Raw genomic sequence first — 18,064 nt, 5'->3', positions numbered from 1 at the left:
TATTGAAAAAAGATTTAGTTTTAAAACAGTTTTAGAAAAAGTTTTGCCAACTTTCTGCAAAGGATTTCTCGAATCCTCATAATTGTTACATACGTCGTTATGAAAAATTATGCTTGAACTAGGTTCTGTAAGCGACGATCATGGGACTGATTAAGACTTTCATAAAGAACAACGAGTTCATCCCACTTCAAATCGTTTTGAAAGGCGAATCCGAGGTTATTTGCTCTTTCAGACCAACCAATGCTTTTACCAAGCGGTAAAACCAGCGGCAATACGACGTCTACTAACTAGTGATGAACAACGCCTTGCTTTTTGCTGGATTAACATGACTATTATTTCTCCGTGACTTTCAAGGTCCACGTTCACCATCCTGACGAGTTCTCGTGTGCAAGGATCAAGCCAAGCAATGTATCGTTGGCAGGGATTGAATCCTTAAGAGAAAGAGCAAGTCTCTCACTTATCATCTCTGTATACATATTCGATATGTAGCATACCGCGAGAAACTTTTTTCGCAAGCTGTCATGATAGAGAACAAATTCAAGATGTTATAGCCCATGATAAATTTCTTTTAGAAAGCTCCAAATGTGGGGAGCACTGGCTCTGTTGATGCATTTCAACTTGTTCTACACAGCTGTGCAGTAACCAACACGAAAGGAGCGAAAACAAAGCGAGAATCACCGTTTTTCTGTGGGGGCAGCCTATCCGATTCTATTCTTTTCGCACTTGTATACAAGTTTGATAAATTTGTTATCGTGACTTGTTATGATTTGGAACAGTTTTTGCCTCTCTTTTATCGTTGTTCGTTATCTATTGAGAGCGATTTTTGCAAACCCTGACCGTTGGTAAATCATTCATATGACAGCTGTAGAGTAGAGGACCAAGAACTGAGCCTTGTGGTACACCGTTTGTCTTCGGCTGTGAAGATACGACACCATCATATTCACGGAACTGTATAGATAGTTTAATTGGTCTTGTAGTTTATTCGCTAGCCTGTTTTAAGGGCTGGTATCAAAAGCCTTAGAAAAGTCCATCAGCAGCGATATACCAAAGCCTGTTTTATCGGTCTTGCTTCCCAGGTCATCATACACTCGAAGCACAGAGGTTTTGATTCTCTGTCCTCTACGAAATCCCTGGTAATCTGACAAAAGTTTGTTATCTTCGATGTATTCTGTCATTTCAAGCTCTATCTGGTAAAAGGGCGAATGTCGCCAGAGAGAATTCTCTTCGTCGACTTCCCCTCTTTTAAATAAAAGTGACAAGCAGAGGATTTCTTTGCAGTTTATCATCTCAGAATGCAAGTTTGCATTGTTTTCTATCGTGCAGAGGTGATAAACCACAAAGAAATCCGCTGCTTGTCACTTTTATTTAAAAGAGGGGAAGTCGACGAAGAGAATCCTCTCTTGCGACATTCGCCCTTATTCCAGATAGAGCTTGATTTGTTGTTTGAGAAGCTTCTCAAAAGCTTTCGACGAATCGGATAGTATACTGATTGGACGTAGATAAGTGATGCAGATGTTGTTGCTTTTTCAATGGCAATCCGGGAATGTAGACGTAAGTTAAACAAATGCGTTACTTGTTGAACAATTTTCGGTACGATGATCTTGATGAAGTTAATCGGCAACTCATCATACCCGGTTTAGGTAGGTACCATTGCTTGGCAAGAGCGATTTTTGTATTTGCACGAAAATACGTTTGCCAGAAAGGGTCGTATGGCCGAAAGGGTCGTTTGGTCGAAAGGGTCATTTGGCCGAAGAGTTCATTTGACCGAAAGGGTCGTTTGGCCGAAAGGGTCTTCTTCTTCTTCTTCTTCTTATTGGCATTACATCCCCACACTGGGACAGAGCCGCCTCGCAGCTTAGTGTTCATTAAGCACTTCTACAGTTATTAACTGCAAGGTTTCTAAGCCAGGTTACCATTTTTGCATTTGTATTTCATGAGGCTAACACGATGATACTTTTATGCCCAGGGAAGTCGAGACAATTTCCAATCCGAAAATTGCCTAGACCGGCACCGGGAATCGAACCCAGGCACCCTCAGCATGGTCTTGCTTTGTAGCCGCGCGTCTTACCGCACGGCTAAAGAGGGCCCCGGCCGAAAGGGTCATTTTACCGAAAGGGTCTTTTTGCCGAAAGGGTCATAAAGCCGCGATGGTCATTTGGCTGAACATGATATTTTACCGAATGAGACATTTGGCCGAATAGGTAATTTGAAGAAGAAGAAGAGATAAATCTCAATTTTCATTCCTCATTTCTCACTTCTCACTGTAAAAAAATGAGGAGCGTGAAGTGAGTAGTGAGACGTCTCACTTCTCATTCTTCATTTTTCTCTTCTCACTGTAAAAAGTGAGAAGCGCGAAGTGAGTAGTGAGACGTCTCACTACTCATTTCGGGCTTCTCACTTTTGACAGCGAGAAGTGAGAAATTAGGAGTGAAAAGTGAGACGTCTCACTTCTCACTGTGAAAAGTGAGTAGTGCGAAGTGGGTAGTGAGACGTCTCACTACTCACTTTTTACAGCGAGAAGTGAGGAATGAGGATTGAGAAGTGAGACGTCTCACTGTAAAAAGTGAGTAGCGTGAAGTGGGTAGTGAGAAGTCTCACTACTCATTTCGCGCCTCTCACTTTTTCCAGTGAGAAGAGGAGAATAATGAAAGAGAAGTGAGACGTCTCTCTTCACATTCCTAATTTCTCACTTTTCAAATGAACTATTCGGCCAAATGACTCTTTCGGCCAAGTGACCCTTTCATGCATACGACTCTTTCGGCCAAATGACCCTTTCGGTCTAATGACCTTTTCGGCCAAATGACCCTTTCAGCCAAACGACCTTTTCGGCTAAATTATCCTTTCGGCCAAACTATCCTTTCGGCCTAATGATCCTTTCGCCCTAATGACCTTTTCGGCCAAATGACCTTTTCGGTCTAATGACTCTTTCGGCTTATTGACCCTTTCGGCCTAATGACCCTTTCGGCCAAATAACCCTTTCGCTAAATGACCCTTTCGGCCAAATTACCCTTTCGGCCAAACTACCTTTTCCGTCCAAATGACCCTTTCGGCCTAAAGACCCTTTCGGTCAAATGACTCTTTCGGTCAAATGACCCTTTCGGCCAAAAGACCCTTTCGGCTAAATTACCCTTTCGGCCAAATGACCCTTTCGCCCAAATGACCGATTCGGCCAGATGGGTTTCGACCTAATGGTTTGTTCGGCCTAATGGCATTCGGCCAAAGGACCCTTCCCCATCAGGAACACATATTTTGGATTCTTTGCAAGATCCTACCGAGTAGAAACAAAAACCTTATCGTTCGAGCATAATACACAGGGATTTTTCTTCATCTGGCATTAGCATTACATCTGCGAGGTTTCTAAGCCAAGTTACTTTTCTTTCAATCGTATATTATGATGACTGGAACCTAGACTGGACCTTTTTACCTCTCACTCTTACCTCTCACTGTGAGAAGTGAGTTATGAGAAATACCATGTAACAAATGAGAGCAACGAAATGAAATGTGAAATGTCTCACTTATAATTTCTCATTTCTCTTAATGAAAATTGGGGGAAAAAAAAGCAAGAGGCGAGAATTGAGAGTTAAAAAAAGAGTTCTCTCATACTTCACTTCTCACTTCTCACTTCTCACAGTAACAAATGAGATCTAAGAGATGAGAAATTAGAAGCGAGGAATAGGGAAGGAGAAATGAGAAGTAACAAGTCTCACCCATTTCTTACTTCCCACTTCTCATTTTTCATTCTCACTTCTCACAGTGAGAAGTGAGAAATGAGAAGCGGGAAGTTAAAAGATATAAGTAGGAAGTGATAAGTGTGAAGTGTGAAGTTTTACATTGCACTTCTTATTTCTCATTTTTTACTTCGGATTTCTCATTCCTCACTTCTCACAGTGAAAAACAAGAATAAGAAGAGAAAAGTGGACTGTAGGAATTGAGATCTAAGAATTGAGAAATGAGAAGTCTCTATATTAGGGTGGCTCAAAAAACACTTTTTCAAATTTTTTGATAGGCCGCTCTCTTATTCGGTTCTATTTGTTGCCCTGATGCTCTGGATAAAATTTCAGCCAAATCGGTCAACGTTTGGGCGGTGCTTAACTCGTTGGGAGTTTATATGCAAAAATGTATGCAGAAACATCCAAAAATAGTGATTTGCTGTTGCACGGCACAATTTACAATCAAGAACAATGATACTCATTCAGTTCTTGTAGAATTAAATACAGAATTTTATGCTGAAAACCGCGAGAAAAAAATTGGAAAAAGTTTTTCCCATACTAATTTGAGCCACCCTACTCTATATATAAAAATGCGTTTACATTTCCTTTGAGACAATATAATTTACGAACGGATGGACCGATTTGCAAGATTTCCTTACAAATCGATTCGTCTTGGGATCTGTGTTTATATGTATGAAAATATAACATTTCGCTGAGAAAGTTGAACAAATGTAAAAACACTACGTTTTCATGAGTTCTGAAAAAAAAATCATCTCGCTCGAATTGAAAACGATCTAGAGGGCGACGACTAAACGATTGACATTTAGGATGAAGAAAAAACAACCCGAGCAAGATCGGGCAGGTTCGTCTAGTAAGAAATAAAAAACAAAAAATGAGACGTTATTAAATTCTTATTTCTCCCTTCTCACTTATCAATTTTCATTTCTAACACCTTAAGGCTTAATTATCATTAATCACTTCACACTTCATTCAACCCGTTAAGCAAACAATATTTATGGTCATATAACCCGTTCGGCCCAACGACATTTTGGGCCAAATGGCCCTTTCTGCCAAACAGCATTTTTGGCCAAATGACCTTTTCTGCCAAACGTAATTTTTTGTGAAACGCCGTTTTCTGCTACATTAGGGCCAATTGAAGAAAAATTTATTCATATATTTATTTGGTAGGCACTCTGTGTTTCTTAACCGCTACTGTGCCGAGATCTACTGTAGTATTCTACTGTACATAATCTATTTTTAGATATCCATTTTTCGTTATTGTTGTCGTTGCCAGTTAATCTTGTCGTGAGATCATTGTGTCCGTTTGTCCGTGTCGTGTATCCAATGATCTCCTTTTTTTTGCATTATTCCGTGTAACGTTGGAGGAATGCCTCCGAGAAGAACAAGTTGTCAGTCGTCAATCAGGCAGCCGCGACGGTAAGGCGTGTACCCCAAAATGCCACCGTATGAGCTGCGGATCCGGCGACTGACGAGGGTTTGGTGGAGGGTCTGGGAATCGAACCCATGACCATTCGCTTATAAGGCGAACGTGTAGCAAACTACGCTACGGGACCCCCCAATTGACATTTTTAGCCAAATCACTTCAGACCAGATAGGTTTCAGCCTAATGGTTTGTTCGGTCAAATGACGGCCTAGTGGGTTTTGATTGATTTTCGGTCAACGGCAAGAAAAAACCGATATTTTATCTTATCTTGTTGTGCGAACTGATAAACATTTTTCTTACCGTTTCCGTTACTGATTCCGTGTTTTTTTATTTAGTTGATCTTTCATTTTTTAATTTTTCAAATGAAACAAGTTATTGGAATCAGTTTGAATCGATATGGGTTTAACGAATTCTAAAGTGCTCTTATATTAAACTTATATTACATTGGATGACATCGATACAAAATAGGTTCACGCTTCTCACGAACTGGTTTTCAAATGAAAAGTGAAAAATTATCAAATTATCAGATTGTTAATATACACTCGATTGTTCTTTAGCTGCCGCACTTAAATTAAAACTGTTCAGGAGTTCAAGACTTGAGATCTACAGCGGCCCTAAAGCGTTTTTCATTACTCAAAGTTTCGATATGTATTAAGTAATGTCCATAACATTTCCTGAAAGGTCAACAGATATCATAAAACACTTGAGGAGGGCAAACGCAAAGGGGTGTAAGTGACAAAAAGTTAGTTTTGAGAAACAATGGTGCAAAGTTTTTCAATATTTTTTCGCTTCATACAAATTGTACCTTTAAAATAAACTACTAATTTTCTGTGAATTTTCACATTTTTTATAAACATTGTACAAATTGTATGAACATATTGCCGCAAAGCTCGAGAACCAAAGCGTTTTTTGCTGTAGTCAACTCAATATTGACCATAATGTCACTTACACCCCTCTGCTTCTCACCCCCTAACTTTGAAGTTTGTTTTATGTCTTTATTAGGGAAACTTTCAGCCCGAGGCGGGCTCGTCTCCGCGTCACACATTTTTTAATTAACATCAGTTTGTTCTAATGTATACATATAGCTCCCCAATAATTTTATATAAAGAAGTCAACAATATTCTTTTGCAATTTAACAAAAATATCTTAACAGGTCGAGACCTTCCTCAGCTCAGCGGTAAAATGCGCGTCTGTTCTAGGATACTTTCGGGTGAGAAATGTTATCTACTTCTCTGTGCAGAAGAGTCTCCCGTTCATTTCACGACAAACAAATACTAAAATGCTTGCTTGATTCTAAACCCTTGCAGTTAATAATTATAATGTAATAAACATTCAGCTTCATGACGTCAACAGTCTAACATATTATGATTCTCTTATACACCCCTACAGATATCGAGCGTCACTTCCATGTCCTTTCTGTCGGATGAAAATCTCACATTCCACCGTTTCTCCGATGGCACCATTTCGTTCACGTCGGAACGGAAAAAATCGGAAGGAGTCCTGGCCAGCAACGGGTACGGCAAACCGGGTCAAGCGCTGACCATCGACCGGATCACCCACCTGCGGAAGCAGTCGTACACGCCGACGGCTACGACCCCGATCTGGACCACCCATACGGCCTTCAACAACTACACCAGTAATACCATTGCCAATAGTAACCATAGTGGGAACAGTTCGACCGATAACAACGCCAGTACGACTACGGCCGGCATCCCCACGGCCAATGATCTGCGGTACCTGTCGTCGCCGACCAACGCCAACAATGCCAGTGTTATGCACAACGGATCCACCGTGAAGCTCCTGTCGACCAAAGTCACCTCGCAGAACAACGTTGCTGCCGATAGCGATGATCAGTCAAACAAACAGGTGAGTCATCTGCACCAATGTTTTTATTAACGTTATCAATTGTTGTTCATGTTCTGGATCTATTATTAGAATATCAGGGTTGATCTTAGACAAGATTTTAATGAAAATTTCATTGGTGTATTATACCTACTCTGCCAAAAGAAATATTTTCAAATATAGGCCATCTCAGAGTATGGCAACGGTTAGATACTGAATTCCATTCGGCTTACATATCGCATCACTTGTTGTCTTTTCCCCCAGTTGGTGTGATAATGTGAATTTAATTTGCACTGCCACCTCATTCAACACTTTCTTCCGTTGCCTTCGTACAATGAATGGCGATGACTGTGTTTCTCATTTATGGAAGCTCTGCACTGTGGGCTATTACGTCAAACATATCCATAATGGCCAGCGCGACGACGATGTACATGACGAGATGAAGATGCAGACTACGACTGAAGGTGATTGTTTTCCTGTGTCAACTGTGAGATCCTCTTCGGAGCTTTCATGTTGGGTGGTAACAGCACGGTACCTGTGTAGTGCAATTAAGATCTGCTGATACCACTACTCATAACCTCGTTGAAACAACACGGCGCTATTTTTTACCAGATTCAAAACACCTTTTTGTAGAATTGTAACCAAACAAATGCGTTAACACTCTTAAATAAATAAAAAAAGGTCTGCGCCTAAAACAAATTAATTTCTAAGAAACTTTCACCAAGCCAATCAAAAAATTCTTAAGCAGTACCCCTTCTAAAGTCAACATCAACCACTAGAGGCTTAACTTTATCGAACAGATATCTGTATTTGATTCATTTCACACGGTTTTGAGGCTGTCAACCTTTCTCGGAATTGTATACTACATCTACCATCAGGCGGAGATTTGTGCTTTTAGCTTGATTAGTTTTTCCTGGAAGAATTGAAGCTCAGAAAATCCGAACACCATAGCTATCAGCGCTGAACGAACAAATGGTCTGGACCGGAATTCCAAAAATAATCATCGGTGACACGAGAGATCTGCCAAACGACATACAACACGGCACAGTTCATGGCACTGAATAGTCCGTTTCCGGATGCGGAGGATGTTCGCTGCCAAAAATGAAACATAGTGTAGCATAGCACGAATCTCGGTGCGTGAAAACAACGGAAAATTAATAAAATATTCGAAAGCGCTGGGGCGCACCGTGACACTGCTAGAGCCATTCGATAACAATAAGCTGGTTTGATATGACATATGTCTTTTGTGTTCACTGCGATATGATTGCTATCAGATGAAACATTGATAGAAATAAATAAGCTTTAATTTGTCAGAGTCACAACAATGTCAGTTTAAACTTATCATTTTAACATTGAAGTTTTCAAATGTGACCTTTCAGCTATTCGCAACAAGGCACTTTTGTAATATTTAACTGCAATCGAAAACGTGGGTCACCAAAACCTTTGTGGTGATTCTTGTTTCAATCTAACAACAAACGTACATAAACATAAACACCCATCTAGTATAGCTAACGATTATGATCAAACTAAACAAGCAAAAAAAAAACAACGCTTTAAAAAGGAAAACGTCTGTAAACATTTTTGCTAAAGCTAGAAAAAAGAAACATTGAACATTAAACGCGTGCTAAATCTACGCGCCTAAACTCAAGTGCGTATCAAAAATAAACAAGCGAATGCAGCAGCTCTTGTGAAAACCTCTCGTAAAATGATCGAAACGGAAAACCATGGGTATCGAGAAATAGCAGCACCCACTTGATATTACCGATCACAGTCATCTCTCCATGCAAGTCAGCTCTCCAGCTGCGTTACCTAATGTCTAGTGCCGTGGTTTTGATTGTCTCTTAAAGTGAGTGTATTATGTAGCTAGATCGAAATTAATTTGCAAACTTGCTCTTGAAATTGTTTTGTAATGCTCTGTGGTGGTTTCGATGCATGGTCTTAGGGTGGTTGCTGGATCTTTGCGTGAATGAAAACATAAGCTTAGCTTAGACCGGCTGTAGTGCATGTCGATTGGCGATGATTGCTGTTCCAAGGTTGATCAGAGCTGGTGTAAATTGCAAGTGAATAGTTTGAATTTATCACCCATTTTCATACTGCACTTTCTGGCAGCTCTCGTGTATATATGAATAATGGCGCTAGCCAAATCCTTACAATCAGTTAGAAAAAAGGGGATTTTTGTGTCCATTATGACGTATTCCCCTTAATGGCGGCATCACAGTGACGAGCCTCTATTCAAAATAACCGTCAAATAATCTTTCATTTTCTCAATCTAATAGAACATTTCTAATGAACTGCACTACTGAATTGGAAGTTATTCTCCAGACTTCATAAAGTTCTACCAATCCTTTGTTGAAATATTATTTTATTCTTTTATTGAGAACTAGCAGATCAGACTCTACATGTAAAGAATGTATATTACATGTTATGGGAAAAGTCATTCGAAAATACTCATGCAATTAATTAAGCCACCTAATGAATGATACTTCCGGATTCCCGGAGGAACTTCCGGAGGAATTCCCGGAGGAACTTCCGGAGGAATTCCCGGAGGAACTTCCGGAGGAATTCCCGGAGGAACTTCCGGAGGAATTCCCGGAGGAACTTCCGGAGGAATTCCCGGAGGAACTTCCGGAGGAATTCCCGGAGGAACTTCTGGAGGAATTCCCGGAGGAACTTCCGGAGGAATTCCCGGAGGGACGTCCGGAGGAGTTCCCGGAGGAACTTCCGGAGGAATTCCCGGAGGAACTTTCGGAGGAATTCCCGGAGGAATTGCCGGAGAACTTTCGAAGGAATTGCCGGAGGAACTTCCGGAGTAATTCGCGAAGGAACTTCCGGATTAATTCCCGGAGGAACTTCCGGAGTAATTCCCGGAGGAACTTTCGGAGGAATTCCCGGAGGAACTCCCGTAGGAACTTCAGGAGGAATTCCGCGGGAAATTCCGGAGGAATTCGGAGGTACTTCCGGAGGAGTTCCCGGAGGAACTTCCGGAGGAATTCCCGGAGGAACTTCTGGAGGAATTCCGGAGGAACTTCCGGAGGAATTCCGGAGGAACGTCGGGAGGAACTTCCGGAGGAACTTCAGGAGGAACTTCTGGAGGAACTTCCGGAGGAATTCCTGGAGGAACTTCCGGAGGAATTCCCGGAGGAACTTCCGGAGGAATTCCCGGAGGAACTTCCGGAGGAATTCCCGGAGGAACTTCCGGAGGAAAGGGTCGAACACAATGCTGCGTCATCGCAGACTTCAACTTCATCGCATATGGACCCGGCCATATGCGATGAAGTTGAAGTCTGCGATGACGCAGCATTGTGTTCGCCCCAGAATTCCCGGAGGAACTTCCGGAGGAATTCCCGGAGGAACTTCCGGAGGAATTCCCGGAGGAACTTCCGGAGGAATTCCCGGAGGAACTTCCGGAGGAATTCCCGGAGGAACTTCCGGAGGAATTCCCGGAGGATCTTCCGGAGGAATTCCCGGAGGAACTTCCGGAGGAATTCCCGGAGGAACTTCCGGAGGAATTCGGAGGAACTTCCGGAGGAATTCCCGGAGGAACTTCCGGAGGAATTCCGGAGGAACTTCCGGAGGAATTCGGAGGTACTTCCGGAGGACTTCCCGGAGGGTCTTCCGGAGGACTTCCGGAGGAACTTCCGGAGGAATTCCGGGGGAACTTCCGGAGGAATTCCCGGAGGGACTTCCGGAGGAATTCCCGGAGGAACTTCCGGAGGAATTCGGAGGAACTTCCGGAGGAATTCCCGGAGGAACTTCCGGAGGAATTCTGGAGGAACTTCCGGAGGAATTCCCGGAGGAACTTCCGGAGGAATTCCCGGAGGAACTTCCGGAGGAATTCCGGGAGGGGCTTCCTGAGGGATTGCGGGAGGGACTGCCGGAGGACTTTCCGGAGGGACTTCCGGAGGAATTCGGAGGAACTTCCGGAGGAATTCCCGGAGGAACTTCCGGAGGAATTCCCGGAGGAACTTCCGGAGGAATTCCCGGAGGAACTTCCGGAGGAATTCCCGGAGGAACTTCCGGAGGAATTCCCGGAGGAACTTCCGGAGGAATTCCGGGAGGAACTTCCGGAGGAATTCCTGGAGGAACTTCCGGAGGAATTCCTGGAGGAACTTCCGGAGGAATTCCTGGAGGAACTTCCGGAGGAATTCCCGGGGGAACTTCCGGAGGAATTCCCGGAGGAACTTCCGGAGGAATTCCCGGAGGAACTTCCGGAGGAATTCCCGGAGGAACTTCCGGAGGATTTCCCGGAGGAACTTCCGGAGGAACCCCCGGAGGAACTTCAGGAGGAATCCCGGAGAAACTTCCGGAGGAATCCCGGAGGAACTTCCGGAGGAATCCCGGAGGAAATTCCGGAGGAATCCCGGAGGAACTTCCGGAGGAATTCCCGGAGAAACTTTCGGAGGAATTCCCGGAGAAACTTTCGGAGGAATTCCCGGAGGAACTTCCGGAGGTATCTTTCGGAGGAACTTCCGGAGGAATCTTCCGGAGGAACTTCCGGAGGAATCTTCCGGAGGAACTTCTTGAGGAATTCACGGAGGAACTTCCGGAGGAACTTCCGGAGGAACTTCCGGAGGAATTCTTGGAGGAACTTCCGGAGGAATTCTTGGAGGAACTTCCGGAGGAATTCCTGGAGGAACTTCCGGAGGAATTCCTGGAGGAACTTCCGGAGGAATTCCTGGAGGAACTTCCGGAGGAATTCCTGGAGGAACTTCCGGAAGAACTTCCAGAGGAATTCCTGGAGGAACTTCCGGAGGAATTCCTGGAGGAACTTCCGGAGGAATTCCGGGAGGAACTTTCGTAGGAATTTGTCTTATTTGCTTTATTTGTCTTATTCTTATTCTTTTATTCTTATTGGCATAACATCCCACACTGTTCATTAAGCACTTCCACAGTTATTAACTGCGAGGTTTCTAAGCCAGGTCAGCATTTATGCATTCGTATATCATGAGGCTAACGCGATGATACTTTTATGACCAGGGAAGTCGAGACAATTTCCAATCCGAAAATTGCCTAGACCGGCACCGGGAATCGAACACAGCCACATTCAGCATGGTCATGCTTTGTAGCCGCGCGTCTTACCGCACGGCTAAGGAGGGCCCCTGTCTTATTTGTCTTATTTATTTTCAATTGTTTATTTCATCACAAGAAAATATGCTGTTGGCTTCTCTCCCGAAATGGTAACTTTTGTATGGAATTTAAAAAACTTGGTTGAATGAAAAAGAGCTTCCTTCAATCGAGACGAGCCAGCCCAGGGGTGAAAGTCTTGCTAACAAAGACAAAAAAAAGCTTCCTTCAAAATTTAATACGGTCACACATACTTTTTATTACATCAAAATGATCGTTGGAAAAATTCAAAACTTTTGTCTGTTGGGTTTTGCGAAATTCGGTTCTTTTATGCCTCAAATCATCGGCGAGAGGTACTGAGAAGCGAAAGTTTCAGTTGTATAATAGTTCAGTATTTAGAGCTTAATTCAAATTTGGGAAATAATAGGTACACGAAATTTTGTAGAAACATTCCTTGATAAATCTCAAAGAGATTTTCAGTTGGGATAAGCGAAATTCGTTCCCAATTCCGAGTTATAGATATTTTGGTACGAAAATAGTGCTCTACCGCGAGAGAGCTTCCCTCAGACCTTAAACAGTACCGGGAAGAATAATTGAAAATAATTCTCTCTGCACAGCTCAAACTGTCTTTTAATCATTTTGTCACATTGTTTTAATATGTCTTATTAAAATGTAACTATACAACAAGAAGCTAAAACTATTAGTCCTTCCGACCCAGCTTGACGAAACTTTTCAGTGAAATATTTTAGAAAATTTTCCATACGAATTGAAGCGCCCGAAGCTTGAGTGCGTCCGAAATTTGATTATCCACGGTATCTATTTGGTGTTCGGTGGCTCATGCTGGTATTTTTCGTGAATCCATTCCTTGCTGTCTGCCTCTTAAAAGGCATAAAAGCCTCTTGCACAGGCCGGCAATCAATCCCGATAATCAATATCGTCCGTAAAGCCTAGAAGCATATGCGATCTTGTGATAATGGTGCCGCTTTGGACTTTTAATCGCTCCCTCGAGCGCTATATTGAACAGTAAATTCGGGAGTGCATCACTCTGCTTTAATCCATCTAAAATTACAAATTATGTAGAAACTCCACGGCTCATTTGGCCGAACGGGTCATATGACCGAAAGGGTCGTTTGGCCGCATAGGACATTTTTCCGAATAGGTCACTTGACCGAATACGTCATTTAAAAAGTGAGAAAATAGGAATGAGAAGAGAAACGTCTCACTTCTCACTCTTCATTTTTCTCTTCTCACTGTGAAAAGTGAGAAGCGCGAAATGAGTAGTGAGACGTCTCACTACCCACTTTTTACAGCGAGAAGTGAGAAATAAAGAATGTGAATTGAGACGTCTCTCTTCTTACTCCTAATTTCTCATTTTTTCATTTTTTATTTTTCATCGTCCTATTCGGCCAAATGACCCTTTCGGCCAAATGACCATTTCGCTCAAACGACCCTTTCGGCCAAATGACCCTTTCGGCCAAATGACCCTTCGGGCTAAATGGCCATTCAGTCAAATGAACATTTCGGTCAAACGACCTTTTCGGCCAAATGACCCTTCCGGCCAAACAAGCCTTTCGGCCAAATAACCCTTTCGGCCAAATGATCCTTTCGGCCAAACGACCCTTTCTGCCAAATGACTTTCGGCCTAGTGGCATTCGGCCAAATGGTTTTCGGCCGAATGGGTTTCGACCGAACGACCCTTCCCCATAATTTTCATGTACATTTCCCAACACGGTGTCGGCGAATCAGCATTCTGGTATGGACAGTGCGTGGAGACGCGTAGTATATTGTAGGTTGGTCTCACTAAGGCGTTATGCCTCGCCAAAATGATAGACGATTCATCAAAATGTTGAAAATTTTGGTTTTCCTACTTTCCTATCTATTATTTTGACATTTTTTTCCTAATCTACATAATTTAAGGTCTAGTTTTCTTGCGGCCATCTCAAATATGGTAGCGACCGATTGAGGAGTTGGAGCCCATATGGGGGCATGCTTACTTGGTGAAATCGATCTCCGAAACATAATGTAGTATTAGTACTTGTCACAATGTCGTTTTGGATTCTGGCGGGCAACTAAGGCAGGCCACGATCGAGTCAGGGTGGCGTTGATGTGACTACTGTATCGGGCCGGATTCGATCGGGTAGTGAGGTTTATTTTATGTCGGCAACGGGCTGGTTCCGACGGGACGCGAAAGATGGCAAAGCAGGGTTCTTGGGATTTGGGCTTGACCTGATTTCTGTGACGGCTGATATCGACGGGACGCCAACAATGGCTGAGGCAAGCGGGATTCTTGTCGGGCTGCGAGCCACCCCCGAGGACTTGTACTTGGTGTTGGCCACGTGTCAGTGCAAGAATACGCCTGGAATGGCGGCAAGCGTGCGACGTCGTCGCAGATCATCGAATGGGAATGGGACTTGAAGACGATAACGGAATGAATTATTGGCAGTGGCTGATTTTCTACTCGCCGCTATCACATCCCGGCGCTATAGTATATGCGCAAAATAGCCAGCATGAGTTAACCGCCAGAAATTTGTATGGCGAAAGACGCGGGTTTTCTCAAGATTAGGAACTTTTCATGAAAAACTATTTAGTACCGGTTATGAAGGATGGTGTCCGCTACTACGCCTACCAAATATTTCTTCGATTGAGGTGCTTAATTTCGAGTAATCGAACCGTAGATGCCTTTCGCCATACTGATTTCAGAAAGTTAACTCCTTCTGTGCCGCTGTAAGCACGCTCAAAGTGGGCGATTCATTGTGCCGACGTGGTGAACGCAGATAGTGTTCTTGAAAAGGTCGTTGTCCGGGTAGGGGCTCCAATCGAGGGATTGACTTATCCGCAACGTCAATCTATCTCAGAGAAGATACCAACAATAGTGGAAGTCGAACGGTTGGCATTTCACAGTAGCATTAGTAATTATACTATTAATAGAGCAATAGTCATTTTACCAATAAAATAGATGCCTATGTCCTTTCGTTGGCACTGCATGCAGAGTTTCACATTGGATTTAGTTAGTAATTGTTTTGATTATTTTTGCACGTCAATTTTATGCGTCAATTTCCGTATTGTAGCCGTTTTTGGTAACATATGGCAGGATGAATTGTAAAAAGAAATGTCAACCATTCCCGTCCCTGCTCCACAACAACGTTTCGTAAATTGTAAATCACATCGAATCATACATCGAATCAGAAGAGCAATACTCACAATCACAATGGAAAGAGAACAATTATCTACTGCTTATTTTGAAAGTAGGATCGTAATTCAACCTAATTACTGTGCTATGGCAATTATATCCAATACTTGCGCCGAAGAGGATCTCGAACCTTCCGCGTGGTAACATCAGCCGCAGCAGAATTCTATGATGAAGCTCATAAATAAGACACACAAGGTGTGTTTAACGATTCGTGACCTGAGCCAAGAACATTGATATTAGTTTCGTTACTGGTCCCGAAGAATGCTTTGTACTTATCTGTTCAGCGTTGGCTGTCCTGCGCAATACAAGCAATTATAAAAGTTTGCGCTAATCTGTCAATGTGAAAAAATATTTTTTTTTTGCACACTTGCTGTACATGTGGTTGGGTTACGTCAAGCGTACAGTCAAACAGTTTATCGAACCGAGTTCAAGGAAAAATGCTGTCTGTTAATGTGATAGAAGCTCAAAATAGAATCTTTAATTTACGTTGTTGAATTAAAGCATAATAGTTTGAACAACGGTTATGTGCTGTACGGGATATTTTTTTTAATGAGAGATCTTCGATTTCGAACTGTGTATTTAAGGTGCAACTTTTTAAGGGATTGGGCTCAATCTGCGAGGTTTCGAAGCCAAAATAACATTTTTGCCTTTGTACACCGTGAGGCTAACACGATGATACTTTTATGCCCACCCTCAGCATGGGCTTTGCTTTGTAGCCTCGCGTTTTACCGCTAGACTAAGGAAGGCTTCCTTTTCTATGATTAATTAAGTGTTGATGAAGCTTTAATACAAATCTAGTATAACACGTTAACAGAATATTTATCCAGTTTTTTTCTTTTATTTTAGAAAGGATCGTTTTATCGCCTTTCACATAACACCAACATATTTTCATTATTCTATAAGTAGATACAGAACTATTAAATAATTTTTGTTGAATTAAAATCTATTGAACAAGATTTCCTCCACTCAGTATACCCATTCTAATCGTTTGTCGTTTTACAAATAAATTTCTAAACAAAGAAAGCATCAACACTACCAAGTAAATTTATACGGTTTTTAAATGCACTAAAGCATAGTTGAAGCATTTCTAGTAAACGGCGGATAATAGTCGATGCAATTATGAAATTTTTAATTTCCAAGCTCACCGAGAGGTCCAATATCATACAGGTCTGAGGCAGCATCCGCGTGCTGCGGTATATGGAGGCTATGCCATATCGAGCGAAGAGATAGAGAAAAGTGGCGAAAAAGTGTTTACATAATCAAATTATGGTCAGAAAGAAAATTTACCCTGCAGTACCTATATAGAGTGCTGCTGCGGCGGTGCTGGTGGTCCATCTTTTGCAGTTTTGCCTCCTCACATTAACTCACGTTTCGCTTCAGTTTGATGCTGCGCGCATACGTTTTTTTCGCAAAGCTATCAGCTGATGATACAGCGCCGGTCGGTGGTGGTGAAGAGATCGCCATGCAGCATGCCGATCGGTTAGAGCAATTTCTGTTTATCGAAAGCCATGGCAAACAACGCGGAGGATGGGTTCATGTGTTTGCCATTTATGCGTGTGAGCCCATTTGCCCGAGTTCGTAATGGTCGGATTTCGCTTTTATTTGGCCTCGTATCTATCTTTCTTCATGGTTGCGAAGTGAGAATACCATTGGAACGTTTTATTGGCAAAATGCATTGCACTTATTCATTGGGGGCTTTGTTTGGGGATTTGTTTTGCTTGAAATTTCCTTGTCAGTGAAACAGATTCGTATATGTAGATCAGTGTGGCATTTCGTAACATTTGCAATTGGGTATTTAAAATCGTTCGAAGTACATACATACATATCTATCGAAATGCAAAATATGATGTCACGCATACAAAAAGAAAAGAAAACAAAAGTTTACCACTAGGTATAAACATTAATGCAGACCCCATTTGATTTTTGCTACACGTTCGAAATATTAATGTTGACAAAATTCGATGGTTTTTATTTTTTATTTTTTTATATTCTGCATTCGTTATGTCGTTGTTATATTTCCGTGTTCTACACGTTTTTTCTATGCGTTTTACGTGAATTTCAGGATCTACGCTATTTATGCGGGTTTTAAAATTTGCGCTTCTTAAAAAAAAATGCGCCGTTTTCAACTTGATTTTTACGCATTTTTTCCTGTTTCACGCGTGGTCAACGTGGTTTTATTTATCTGGTATGTATCACCTGCATCATCAGCGGCCCTCCTTAGCCGTGCGGTAAGATGCGCGGCTACAAAGCAAGACCATGCTGAGGGTGACTGGGTTCGATTCCCGGTGCCGGTCTAGGCAATTTTCGGATTGGAAATTGTCTTGACTTCCCTGGGCATAAAAGTATCATCGTTTTAGCCTCATGATATACGAATGCAAGAATGGTAACTTGGCTTAAAAACTTCGCAGTGAATAACTGTGGAAGTGTTTAATGAACACTAAGCTGCGCGGTGTTGAACTTAATCTGTAGATTAAAAAACACTTTAATAAAGTATAAAAAAACCCTAAGCTGCGAGGCGGCTCTGTCCCAGTGTGGGGATGTAATGCCAATTAGAAGAAGAAGATGTTACCTGCAGGGATCGTAATACTAATGGCTTTACGGGCTCCTCTGGTTCCGCGCATATTGAAACTCTCATCGTCTTCCCGTATGACTTGCCCAATGGGCAGCATCCCCTCGATCACACAGGCTGCGTCCCGTGAAACCGTGCGGTAGGCACTAATCACTATGAGACACATGAACCTATGTGCGATCATCATCGATAATGCCGCAATAGCTGTTGAAGCTTTCCTGCAGGCGTAATCAACGTGACTGCCG

At 42.5% G+C, this 18,064-nt stretch overlaps 2 protein-coding genes across 3 annotated transcripts in view; both read left to right on the top strand.

Annotated features, from left to right (window-relative positions):
- LOC134211135 (sodium- and chloride-dependent neutral and basic amino acid transporter B(0+)-like) overlaps window positions 1-18,064 on the top strand; it is a 727,874-nt gene that overhangs the window by 138,947 nt on the left and 570,863 nt on the right.
- LOC134211134 (sodium- and chloride-dependent neutral and basic amino acid transporter B(0+)) overlaps window positions 1-18,064 on the top strand; it is a 343,203-nt gene that overhangs the window by 139,234 nt on the left and 185,905 nt on the right. For both annotated transcript variants that reach the window (XM_062687768.1, XM_062687767.1), the window contains one exon: window positions 6,544-7,020. In XM_062687768.1, coding sequence (XP_062543752.1) covers window positions 6,544-7,020 — 477 coding nt within the window. The remainder of the gene's footprint in view (window positions 1-6,543; window positions 7,021-18,064) is intronic.

The sequence above is a fragment of the Armigeres subalbatus genome, chromosome 2 (assembly GCF_024139115.2).
Source record: "Armigeres subalbatus isolate Guangzhou_Male chromosome 2, GZ_Asu_2, whole genome shotgun sequence".
Taxonomy (NCBI): Eukaryota; Metazoa; Arthropoda; class Insecta; order Diptera; family Culicidae; genus Armigeres; species Armigeres subalbatus.
Note: the sequence above shows the minus strand (reverse complement) of the source record. Positions and strands in the feature narration are given on the sequence as shown.